General features: G+C 37.3%; 1 protein-coding gene across 3 annotated transcripts in view; it reads left to right on the forward strand.

The window, feature by feature from the left end:
- CTNNA2 (catenin alpha 2) overlaps window positions 1-13551 on the forward strand; it is a 529003-nt gene that overhangs the window by 457494 nt on the left and 57958 nt on the right. For all 3 annotated transcript variants that reach the window (XM_050895304.1, XM_050895305.1, XM_050895306.1), the window contains 3 exons: window positions 2095-2187; window positions 2471-2627; window positions 5957-6157. In XM_050895304.1, coding sequence (XP_050751261.1) covers window positions 2095-2187; window positions 2471-2627; window positions 5957-6157 — 451 coding nt within the window. The remainder of the gene's footprint in view (window positions 1-2094; window positions 2188-2470; window positions 2628-5956; window positions 6158-13551) is intronic.

Consider the following 13551-nt stretch of genomic DNA (forward strand, 5'->3'; position numbering starts at 1 on the left):
AAGGAGAAAAAGTTTTCTCTGGTTATGTCTGTATTCTTCCTTGGAAAACCAGGACACTTTACAATATCCAAATATTATCTCATCAGATTCTATTAAAAGAATAATTCACAGAGACAGAGGATAAATAAGTTTTATTTTCACTGATTTTTTCTGTGAAGATTTCTTCCAAGAGATCTCAAAGACTGGCTTAATAGTTTGATTGCCATTTCATGACACCCAGCCCCTTTCAGTCGCATATCTCACTGCTATCTGAGAAAAAGTAAGATATATGGTGCATCTGAAGCCTTAGGACAGATTTTCATCATGCTAATCACAAAATGAAAGGGCAATCTGAAAAACCACTTATTTAAAATACAGGAAGATGGCTTTTGCTGAACTTAATACCATTTGCTAGTTTTTAAGGTCTGTAATTTCCACTCGTGTTAATGCATTCTAATTATTATCCTGCTTAGCTTTTGTTTCTCATGAAGATTAAAGTGGTCTGTTTGATGTGTGCAAAGAAGTGACTACAGAAAATGGTAAATTAATTGGAAGATGTCAGCCTAGGAGAACGTTTTTGACATGAGTGCTGTAAGGCTGTTAACAAACAGACTAACTCATTTGTCTCACCATGAAATGAAAATAAAAATCACAACATTATGATAAAATCTTGACTAGGAAATGGCTGCAAGACTCTTTGAAGCCTTAGGTTCTTTTCTTCCCTGGGCTTTGGCACCGTGATATATGCAAACCACGTTCTACATAACTGTGAAGTGAAATAGGTTCTATGCAGAACAGATGGACCAGGGCTAATGTGGCGATGTGCAGTGGAGACGAGAACAGATTAATACCACAAGGGGAGACTGGAGGAAAATTGGAAAGATGGGGGTATTTGAACTAATTCATGAATCATTTCCAACTGATAGTTATGCCTTCAGGCATAGTGAAGAATATCAAGGAAGCATATTTAAAATTTTGTAAGTTTGTTTTAATGTAGTTTAGAATTAAGAGCCATACTTTTGGATGATTCAAAAAAATATCTTGTATTCCCCCATCCCAGAATGTACATTTGTGATTGAAATATCACTGATGAGCTTAATTATGTGCACTGTGACATGAATTGCTGTTTGGAAAACCCATGGCAGATTCAGGGACTTGGCACAAAGCTTTTGGGAATGGATTTTTTGCAAGAAGCGCTGTATGAGCTGGGAGAACATGCTCTGCCACTTGCATCCAAGCCACAGAGATGCGGCTTTGCAGTGTCTGGAGGCATGGTCTGCTTGCTAGATCTCATTCAGGTGTCTCTCTAAGTTTCCCCTATCTTCATCTTATCCAAACAGCCTTCAGTCTTGTGAGGTTCAGACTTCCCAAAGCTGTGCCAGAGCAAGCACATGTAGATTACCTACATCTTTGAATGAGATCTTCAGGCACACGTTACAGAATGAGGCTTTCAACAGAGACATTTCACGTGACGAAGTTACGATACTCTTGCTAATGGACATTTTACTCTAGGGCAGACAATCGTGTAGAAATAAAGAGGTCCACCTGAGAATTAAAACGATTTTAACATGCATAAAACCATCAGGATCTGAAACAATGAAGATACTTGAGAAATATGTAACTTCCCAGTATCAGTGAAGGTATTAGAGTTTTGTTTATGGGTGGAAAAACACAATTCCATGTGTTAGGACATCAAAGATTCTTCATTTTGCAAAGCTCAGAGTATAAGGATGAGCCTGATTACTAGTATTCATAATGGACATGGTTAACAAAAGGAAAAAGAAACTGTGAGGAAAGGAAATGTATAGATAATTGTCTGGATGCTCTACATTCTCTATATGACTTCTCAGGAGATTATTTTCAAGCTATAGAGGAGGATGTGAAACACTTGACAGTGAGGGAAGATTTTGAGAAAAATCTAATGAAGATAGCTAGTTCACTTTGCTGGTAAGGAAATAATCTACACGGGTTTCTGTTCACCAGCACAGAAGATGCTGTATCATTCCTCTTGTATACAATTCTTTCGTTCTAGGCAAGGCTCAATAAGAAGAGAGAAAGATATAAAATGGCCCACTTGCCTAAAACTTGATTCTCATTCTGCTGATTTCATTGCAGGTTGCAAATCTGGCCTGTTCAATCTCGAATAATGAAGAAGGTGTGAAGTTAGTCCGTATGGCAGCAACACAGATTGATAGTCTGTGCCCACAGGTGAGTAAGGTTCCTGCTAAAAAGTACTTGAGAACTCTTTTGGCATTAAAAATGATCAGTTAGCTGAGACAGGGAAAACAGCCTAGATGAAGATTATAGCCTTGCCTTTGTCGTTACATTGTTGCCTGCTTTCCACAAACTGTGAAAAATACATTCATATCTTGAGACCTGCATATCAAATGGATTGTAATGCTGTATTTTTAACACAGTCCGTAATCGATTTTTTTCTTTCCCTTGTGAAAAAACTTTGCCACTCCTCGTAACAAATGATTTTGAATAACAGGTAATAAATGCTGCGCTCACGTTGGCCGCCAGACCCCAGAGCAAAGTGGCACAGGACAACATGGATGTCTTTAAAGACCAGTGGGAGAAACAAGTGCGAGTTCTCACTGAAGCTGTTGATGACATCACTTCGGTGGACGATTTCCTCTCTGTTTCAGGTACTGGGATTAAGGGACTCTTCTAAAAATATACTACTAAATTAATGGGTCGGAGCAGAGAAAAGCTATAATTACTAAAGCATTATTAGTCCATTAGTCCGTCACTTTTGGAATGCTGATCTTCTACACTCAGTAGCAGCAACCAAGCCATACCAATTAATCCCTGGTAGCAATGGTTAGCTTTTCATCTCCCAGAAAATAGCACCCTATTCGTGCTTCTATTTCTAGAGAAGTTTTGTTTCAACTCAGGCACAAAGTAGGATTTTGGCCACATTTTAAAAATGTATTCCAGACCCGTGACAGGCTGACAGTATTTGTAAAAATTGTTAGAGTCCTTGTGCAGTTGTAGGCAAGAGGAGGAAAGATGAACTTTCCTTACTTTCTTTTGTAGCTTTGCTCAGATCAGCTGTGTCTAAACAGTGGGGCAGATGTACCGTACAGTCCTGGCCCCCTGATCATCCGTACCAGGTTACCAGGTCCTGAAGAGGGATAGGAAGAAGGGAAATAGGCAGGTGCTGCATAAGTCCCATCTAGGTATGTTGTCAGGACATGACCAGTGTGTACATTTCCAGAGAGCTGGGAGGCATCTCTGGGTCCCAGAGTTATTGGTGTAGAAATGCAACCAAACGCAGAGAAGTAGTAAAATAGTATAAGAAACAGCAAATCTTCGCACTTCTCTGACCTCGCTAGGAAGGATTGCAATGCAAAGCAAGTTATTCTATGAAAACAAAGTATCTTAGTCCTTATATAAAGAAGGAATGGAGAAGAGAAGGACATTGACTCTTTGAGTCACAGTCTTTTCTCCATCCTCCCTGTAAAGTGCTACAACTTGTGGCAGAGTGTATTGTTATAATATAGTCATACACAATGAATACTATAATTGCCAAGTGCTGCATGTCTTGAGTTAATTGTCTGCTGCAGAAAACTCATTTTCCTATTACGGTTTGAAAGAGATGAATTTCATTGTTGTGAAAAAGGACATAGAGTGTGCCAAGTGTGCTTAGCTTACTCTAACGTCACAGAAGAGCCAAACTTCAGGAGTTAGCTTGGCCTTAATTTTATGTTTCATTCTACATTCTTTTCCTCAACATTTCCCAAATTTCCTAATAAAAGTTTAAGATGTTTGGAGAAAAAAAAAATATTTATCCTTTAAAAAAATCCTTAATTTTCTTTTTTGCCCTCCCCTTTATTTTGGTTGGTTGTATCCCCCTATTATTAGTAACAGGGAAATGGTTTGGTTTAGTATAATTGCACTCCACTGTTCAACACCACCGCTAGAGTGTTTACTGCAAGCCATGACAAGAAAATGAAAATGAACTCTCAGAATAAAAGGGTACTTCAGAATCTGGTAGCACATAGATTTTTATTCAAGATTTGAAGCTGGCAAACACTTCAGCAGACCTAGTTCTACAATGAAAGGGCAGACCAAGCTGTAAACTGCAGACCCAGTCCGCAAGCCAAAGAGATGGCAAACTTGCTTAAATGGCCATTTGGATATTTGTTTGAGGACCTTGTTCAATCCAAGCACTCGTATCCATAAAACCAGAAGTGATTTAAACAGATGATTGTTTTATTTTGTGTTTTTCTCAAGTCATACTTTCTTCTAACATAGTCTTGACTTAGATCCAAACTTTCCAAGGCGGCTGAGAAGTAGTATTTCTGTTGGGTTTAGATTTTTTTTCTAATACTGTCCATATACATCTCTCTTAAAAATGAGAAAACATCTTATGTATCCAGAAAGCCTGTTCCTTCTAGCTGTAAGCTTGGAAGCCTCAGCTTACACAGGGTAGTTTTATTTTTAGATGTTAAACTAGTGTCTGGTTAAACGTACTCATGAAATGACACCTCCTCCTCGTCTATATTGAGTGTCACATTTGATGGCATGCTTTATTAATACGGTGGCTACCAAAAGAAGGCTGACCATAATTTTAATCAGTTACTTTATATTCCAAGTGCACTGTCTGTTCAAATCCATATAGTGCTTCTTGTTGGGCAAAATTTGGCTATGCCATGGTAAAAAAAATGATGATGGTGATGAGGAAATAGTGAAGAAATATTTTAGCAAATTTACATGTGGATAGAGAGTTTTTTAAACAAAGAATTTTGCCTTGCAAGTTACTCTGATTCACAGCTCAGGGGACTTTCAGTTTTCATTCAGAGTTGTTACAGTTTAAAATTTGACATCATGTAAAACATTTCTGAAACCCTCAAATGATCCAACCTTGGAATTTTTAACAGTGAAGATTAGTGTGTCATTCTATTTTTGTGGCCAACGATAACTAACAAAAAGCAGTTGGTGAAATGATTGATTCTGTTTTATTTATTACTACTACAAAGAGCAGCATTTCATTTTCAGCTGAGTGATGTCTGTGGCCGAAAAGTAAGTTGCTGTTTAGAGTCACTGAGTTTCTCAGAGTGAGTTTGCTCAAATATGAAATTCAGTCATAGTTTTATTATTGAAATGATTTTTAACTGTACTGGCTGCAGGGAAATAATGCCTGACCTAGTCAAAATCTACTTCATCCTAGTCAAAATCTGCTTCATCCTTTCACATTATCTATATGTGAGAATACTACATAAACTACGATACTGCAGCACGTGAGAGTGGATGGCCTGATTCTGAGCCGAGAAAAAACGGTGCAGCTCCCAAGATTTCAATAAAGCTACTTGATATTACATCATCTGAGCAGACTCGCTGTTGTCGACTCTTACTTCAGAATATGCACAGTCACATATAATTATACTGTGTGTCATGAAAAATTCACAGCTTAATCTCTGGCATAGATGGAGTAAAGGAGATGAACTGCTCATGCACAGGCTCCTTGCTATCTACAAAGGCCATTTGCTGTTGTCTTTTCAAAATAATTTATTTTCTTTTCTAACTTATTTAGGCACAAATGAACCAAACATATTAAATGTTTATGGGAATGTGTAAATTCATCTTCAGAAAATTGCCCAACTGTTTATTAGAGCATCTGCATAATATTTGACTGCTTTCCTTTTTGCGTTGATTTTTATTACACTTTCATTATAATAAAATTCAGTGTGATGTTTGAAATTAATGTGACTGTTTTTCAAAGAATTACAGGTTGGTACTCGCAGTATAGATGAGAGAACATAGCCCGGTCCTTTTTAAAGATAAATATCACACTTGGGATTTTTACTGTTATGTGGCACAGTATCACAGAATGGTATTTGTTTTGCAGACCTGGATAAGGACAGATATCAATTTTTCAACGTACTGACATTTGCTGTTTACTCAAATCAGTAAGCTTTGCTATGAGGAAGAACAAAATGAAATGGGCCTTATTTTTTTTCCTACATTCCAGAAAACCATATTCTGGAAGATGTGAATAAGTGTGTGATTGCTCTCCAAGAGGGGGATGTCGATACACTGGACAGAACTGCGGGTGCCATCCGAGGCCGTGCAGCCAGAGTTATTCACATCATTAACGCAGAGATGGAAAACTATGAAACTGGAGTTTATACTGAGAAGGTACTGGAAGCTACCAAACTGCTTTCTGAAACCGGTAAGCTCACTTATTGTTCAATATTAAGTCACTTAAAACTTTCAGTTAGTTCTCTGAAATCCGTAACTCAGAGGGAAACCAGTGCTTGAAAACAAGATATAAACAAACAAATTAATGACCATGATTTTTTTTTTATTCTCTACTCAATGCTACTGCAGAAGTCATATTGACAAGAGCCGTATAAGAGAAGAGATTCAGTAACCCATCAAGGCTAGTCTACTTCATCAACGTTTCAATGATTTGAGTAAATAATACACAGCCTTTTCTTCAAGTTCTTTCTGAGTCAGTTGATTATGTATTATGTGTCTCTAGAAAATCATTACAAACATTACTCTGTGGTCTGTGCGTGTGAATGTACTTGTTGGTGACTGAAGTTTTGTTTCTAAACAAAAGCATTTTTCATTGAAAATATGTTTGAGCAAATGAAAATGTATTACCTGATTGAAAAAATATAGAAGTCTGCTGGATTATATAAAAATAAATAGATTATATAAAAATATAAAAGTCTGCTAGATGGGTAGACTGGGAAAAAACACTGATTTTTTTTTTTTTTTTTTAACCTGTTTTTGCCTTGACAGAGCAGGGGTTGGATTCATCTAAGTGTAGGTGATTACGTTGAAGCTGGTCATTTTAGACTCCTTTATACTCAGTATTATCTGTTGCTATGTGCATCTGAATTGTTCAGTGCAGGCGGTACTATCAAGTGCTCTCATCTTAAAGCAGTGGTCTACATTTGCTCAGATGAATCAGGCTTTGAATTTCATTGACTTTATGGACTAGGTCTCCACTCACTGTACAAATGACCGGCTATGATATAGATGCATGTAGTGTAGATGTCTGAAAATGTCTGAGCTGATCCTCCCCTATCTGACTGCACTTGCTCATCTGGGCTTTAAAATCATCAAGATTATTTTAGAAGGAACAAATGAGAATGCACCAGTTCAGGACACGGCAAATGTAACATTCAGACAAAACAACCAGGCATCTCCCTGTAGATGAGATAGAAAAAGAAAAACTGTTGTAGCTCTGGCAGCCTCTGTGTTAGCTTTGAGAACAGAAATCAGCAAAATGAGCTAAAAAAAATGTTGGGATGATTTAATATTACTTGTTGTGTTATTGTTGTCCCCAGCTTATTATCTTTTAGCCGTAATAAGGACCCCAAGCCCTATTTGCACAGATAAATCCCAATGACCAAAATCAAGAATTTCTTCTTTTTCTGACCTTTCATTATGATTTATTGGAAATTATACCTGAAGTGTGGATTCTTGTGATTGTGATTATGACTAGAGGGTTGTGCCTTGAACACCCACGATGCTTGTAGATTCACACCAACCTGTAGAAATTAACTTTCACAGACTCTTTCCTGTGAGCTGCAGAGAGACGTTTTTGGGGAGAGATGTAACAAGATCAGTAACATGATCTTCAGCCTGTGGTACACGCTCCATTTGACTCTACACAGTTATTTCCTATGCAACATTCATGTTCACTTTACATCTGGCTGAACCCAGAGCGTCGGGTTTTGGCCATGTACAGCTTGAAGATAATGCGATAAGGTTTGCTTCTTTTTTTCCTCGAAGTTTAGTGATTCTATTTGTGTCGTGTTTTTTAGGTGGGAGAAGCAAAAGTGGGTCCAAACATTGTTTTTATTAGTCCCCCTATTTTTTACTACCCAACAAGAGATCAATGGAATGAGTACTGTAAATTTAGCTTATTTGAAAAAGTCTATGAACTGATACTATGAATTCACAGAAAGAAAATAATCTGTTCAGTTTGATATGGTAAAATATTTTTTTGCACTCTTGCGTTAAAGTCTCCTTTTGGTAAAGGAGAGATTTTGAAGAATTCTTCCTATCACTAGGATTTCTTTATTAAGCAAAACAAAACATATCTTCAGGCTTTTTATTCAGCTAAAATTTCTGACCTAATGTTCTGTAAAATTTTTTATTAATAATTTTTCAACAGAGTAACTGACAGTTATAAAGCACAGTTATATAGATCAATAATAGGCACAGTAAATACTTACACTCCATATTTAATGCACTTTTTGATATAATTTGAATTATAACTAAGTGCTGGAAGCTCTGAACTAGGTGCATCTTGACAACATCAACTTGTTAATGCTGGGATTCAATACTTAAGACTGAGTCCCTGTTCCTCAAAGTCAAAGTTATTACTTATTTTGTATTTTGTAAAATGTAAGTAAACTTGTGAGTAATAAAAAAAAATAAATATTTTAAATGTTAAGAACTGTATGTCATGTACAAATTGTGCAACAGAAGTTCAGAAGAGGGAATAGGCCCAAATTCAATGGAACCAATGAAGCTAAAATGATTTATGCCAGACACGAATGTGGATCATTAATATTACAGCACAATTTCTATCTGCAGCTTTTCAGGCCATTTACAAAGGCATTGATTATTATTTCTCTATGATTGTTGATTAAAAAAGGTAGAATTTACTGACTCATTTTGTCACCCTAGAACAAAGTGTTTAAAATGGTGTTTAGACCACCCTACACCATTCTGTGCCCTGCCCGTTTATACCCTGCCCTCTCCCCCAGAACAGGTCTCTGTCTACGTATGCATGCGTGTAGCTATGGATATGGAGATATGGGTATCTATGAATACATACATATATTTATATGTTCTTTCTATTCATCACCTTGATATGCAGTGCAGATTTTATCAAACACTCAAGAATGATGAGAGTGATTTATTTGGCGTCAGGCTCCACCCACAGACGCACGTATCAAAATCTCTGTGAGAAACACAATGATGAACGCCTCATTGTTTTCATCTTTGTTCGTCCTTTTTTTTTAATTGACCTTTATTTATTTTTAAATGAAGTGCTTTTGAAAGCTAGGAAGAATTTAATTAAATGACAATGGAACGGAAATAAGCACATTACCTTTCTCTTATAATTATTATTTACTTTTAACTATCAGCTCAGGAAAGGAGAGCCTCTGTTAAGCCTCTTTTTCCAGGGATTTCATATTGTTATAGGAGTAATGGGTTTGATCCACAGTGCAGAAATATGGATACACTCTTTTGGAAAGCGAAACACCTTGCTAATGGTTTTTTTGGAGGGGAGAAAATTAATCTTTAATGAAAGCTATATTGGTAGGTTCTGACAAATTGAAACTATGCAAACCTTACTTTAATAACTGGTTTCACCTTAAAGGTTTTTTTGTTTGTTGTTTTAATTTACAGCCTTTGGAATATATGGGGTGGGTTTTTTTAGTGTTTTAGTGCTTTCTTGCCTGTGCTTGACGAACCCACTGCCTTTATAGCCAACTACTTGGTAGAGGCTAGATTCTTATCTCTGACAGCAGTATTAGGGAGTGACGTATTGGTTAATGTCTTCTTAAAATTGGGTACTTTTATTTTCCTTTAAAACCAAAATAAAAACTTGACTCTCACTTGCTGACTTTCTTATAAATCCAAGACGAAAACTATAAAGCCACAGAGTCTACGGGGCTTGCTCGGAACAAACACAATACTCATAGATTTTAGCGGATGTTAATTGTGTGCAGGAGTAAACCAGAGCTTCAGAGTTTAATTTTTTTGTTTGCTTTTTGAGGCACTGTGAAGTTTTACTAATATCTTTAGCTTGGTTTCCTAAAGAGCAAGGCCCAGTGGCTCCCTGGGGGCAGCCCCAGCCCTGGGCATCAGGCACCTCCGTGGGGACAGGGATGGCCTGAGGCCAGGCTGGGATGTCAGCCCACAGGTGGGAGTCAGGATCAGGCCCAGGGAGGGGAACCAGGGTCAGACACAGCCCAGGGACTGGTAGGCAGGGCCACGCTGATGGCTTCTGTTAAATGTTATATCGGTATTCAGCATTTATAGAGAACTGTGAAATTATCCTGCTACAGATGGTTCATGAAAAAAAAAAGGAAGGAGAGAAGGGTGGAAAGGAAAAGAAGGGGGAAAGAAAAGGTAAAAAGCAAGGGAAGGGAGTAAGAGAAAACAGAGAGCACAATTTCTGTTTGAATATTGAGATCTCTCATACTGCTCAGCACCCTGTCCTAGCAGTGACCGAGGCCAGCTGAGAGTGTCCCATTGCCTTGAATAAGGAGGAGATCCAAGTCTACTCAGCAATTGCCTGAGAAGCTGTAACAACTGAAGGGAAGAAGCGTGAGTTTCTAAACAAGTAAAAAGAATTGTCCGCAGAAAGAAATCAAGTAACAGGCAAAGAGGCTGAATATTATTTTTCAAGATTTCTGAGATGCAAGGAGGACAAAAAGCTGTGACATTCTTCAAAGGTCAGAGGGTTGAATTTAAATTGGAAAAACTGGAGCAGACTTTGCAGTGTTGTAATGAAAGGGAGTGAATGGGAAATGAAGGAGAAAAAGCAGAACAAATGGGACCAGAACTGCCTGGGAAGGGCTGTGAAAACTTTCCAATATATTTTTTTTTTCCCTTCAGTTTGCATTGGGATGTCTGGAAACCATCCTGGAAGAGCGAGTACCATAGTACTTGGGTTACTCATTCCTGTGAAGGACATGGGAAATTTGAAATCGTCTGATTCAGACCAGAAATTTGAGTTTCAGCTTTTAGCATGTTTTAAAAATATCCTAGTAAATTTGTAACTAGCTGTTTTTAAGTAGGTCACTCTCTGACTTCTGTTTTGACTCCAGTTTTTTATTTTGTCTTTATCAGAATGGACTAAAGTTGAAAATCAGCACTACTGGCAATTCAGCAATAAGCCTGTGAGAGTTTTATCAGTGTGAGTAGGACAAACTTTAAAGATATTTATCACTAGGAAAAGGTAGCTCAATGATATTATCAAAGCTAATACTATAATGTGGTAAAGATGGATTTTTCAGCAGTGATTGAAGGGAAACAAAATGTAGAAGCAAGAAGATGAATTTAAGCATAGCTGTAGTCAAAAAAACCCCATATTGAATCTGAGGGAGAGCTAAAAATTGCAAAATGGAGCCTATTTAAAAAATAAATGATGTTAAATTCATGTTTTATGGGAGTTTCAGGTAGTTATAGTACAACTTATGGGTACCATCATCCTGAGAACATGAGATCGTTTATCCAGGGGTTTTGATGAAATTATGGCTTTTATTCTGCAAAGCACTGTAGCATTTTCTTTAAAGTTTTGCTAAACTGAAATCCAAAGGTCAAAGTATCACCAAGAAAAAACATTTAATGCATTATTAAAAAAAAGATGTTTTAGAAAAGGACCAGAGAATACGTAACATTATGTTCCACTAGTGCTTGGTTTGATCCAAATAATTTTTAACCAGAGCGACTGTGTTCAATATGCAGTGGAATACAGTAAGAAAACATGTAAAATATATTATAAAACAATTAAATGAGACTCATAAGAGATGAATAAATCATCACAGTGTCTAAAAGCTTAAATAATATTTATTTTTCTCTCCACTTTTAGAGTTTAGAAATAGAATGTAGTACTACAGGAGAATATAACATCATTGATTTAGATTTTCAAAGGCTTTTCATAAAGTCCTGCACAGTTGTTTGGAAAATGGGTAATCATGGAGTGAATGTTAAGGCCTTTGATGGATTAAGAGCTGGTTACAAGGTACAAGCAAAGCATAAATGACCATTTCTCAGCAGGCAGAAAGATAAATCCTGTGATGCTTCAGGGGACAGCGCTGTGGTTGGTGTATAACGTATTAATTAACAGGTGAATAGACAGAAACAAAATTTGCCAAAAGGAAGATGCTGGTTTGACTGGTGGGAGTAGGGGAGTTTCCTTATCAGAAAGACAACACTAAAAGATAATTTTATTTAATTTCTCTAGGTAAATGGAACAATTTAAACTATGTTATCTACACTGACAGGAAGGCTCTGAGCTAATTCATCCTCTCAGAAAAAATATGGCATCATTATGGGCAGCTGGGCGAAGATACCTTTTCCATGTACAACAGCCCTCACATCAGTGTTTAAGATGTTAGCCTGTACTTTAAGGCGGATATTCACTGAATGCCCCAAATAGTTGTTTCTGCTTTGATCTCCACAACGAAAAGATCTTCCAGAAATGGAAGAAGGTCGAGATAAGGATGACAAAATTAAAGAAATGGGGGGATTTAGAGGCACGTTAACTCCAGGAGAGTTTAAAAAGACTAGGATTATCTGTTTTGGATGTGCCAGACACCTTAGATAATGAATAGTACGTTAGAATAATAGCAGTGTCCATTTTCATAAACCATTATTACTTAGTCGATGTTCAAATCTTTTCTCAAAAACATCTTGTGTTCTTAAGAGCCATTTTTTAAAGTAAGGAGGATGGTTGTGGAGGCAGAAAAAGATTTATACCAAGTCTAGAAAATATAGGCAGAAAAATGCAGTGAATATTGACTAGCCCCAACAGAATGTTTTGTGAATATAAGTGTGAATTGTACAATAATCTTTTAAAATAAAAACACTGGCATTCCTTGCATCCCCTTGCCTACACACACCTACGTATAGATATACACAAACTTACAACTAAAGCCAGAAAGGGTGTTTTGCTTGTGTTATATAAGCAATTTTGTGTCCAACAGCATGCAACTCTTTTCTTGAGGGGATTTTTTGAAGAGCTGCAGCTAGCTTTTATTTGAAATATTAGCCTGAAGGGAATTCCATTTAGTAGTAATAATACTTTGGGGGTAGTCATTGTATGTAGTCTTTATTTGCACAAGTAGGCAGGAGAATGAGACATCTGAAACTGGTGAGACACATATGTCCCTGCAGCCGTCAATTGTTATCCTTCTTTGTACGCTTTGTGATGTACCCTGCCATTACACGATTGCCTACTATGCTGGCCGTGAGGCACCTCCCTGCAGACGCTGCTTACCTTAGTTCTCCCCTGACATTTTATCTTTCTGCGAATGACAGTTCAATCAGGACAAAGTTTGAAGGTTTGTTTTCTTTTCTGTGTGTCCATATCTCACAATACTTGGTAATGTAGCTCCAGACATCCCATTAATTTCTATAATGTACAGCTCACCTGTACTGCACATGAGCGAATCCAACATTTCCTGAAAGTGTTGCATTACCATGTCTATACTGCATAGTTGCATACACCCACAGATAAAGTAGGAGCCTTCTGTGAAGTGCCAGAAGACTTACTTAACACATACGGGCCAAACGGTCAGGACTTGGCCATAAATTCAAGGCACCCTGAGAACATTCATTTTACGGTCCGTGGCTAAATCAGTGATGCAGTGTATTGGCAGTGAAGGCTGATTCTTCCTGAAAGTCTTGTGTTTACTGCAAAATGCTATATATATATGTATATAGGGTATGCGTATTCATTATTTTACATCTATCCTTTAACCATTTCATTGGGGGAAAAGTGAATCAGTAAATAGCAAGAAGAGAAAAGATGGTCTTGTGCTTTGGACAGTGACGTTCCGTCCTTTTTCTATGCCATAGCAC

This window comes from Gymnogyps californianus, chromosome 4, assembly GCF_018139145.2.
Source record: "Gymnogyps californianus isolate 813 chromosome 4, ASM1813914v2, whole genome shotgun sequence".
Classification (NCBI taxonomy): Eukaryota; Metazoa; Chordata; class Aves; order Accipitriformes; family Cathartidae; genus Gymnogyps; species Gymnogyps californianus.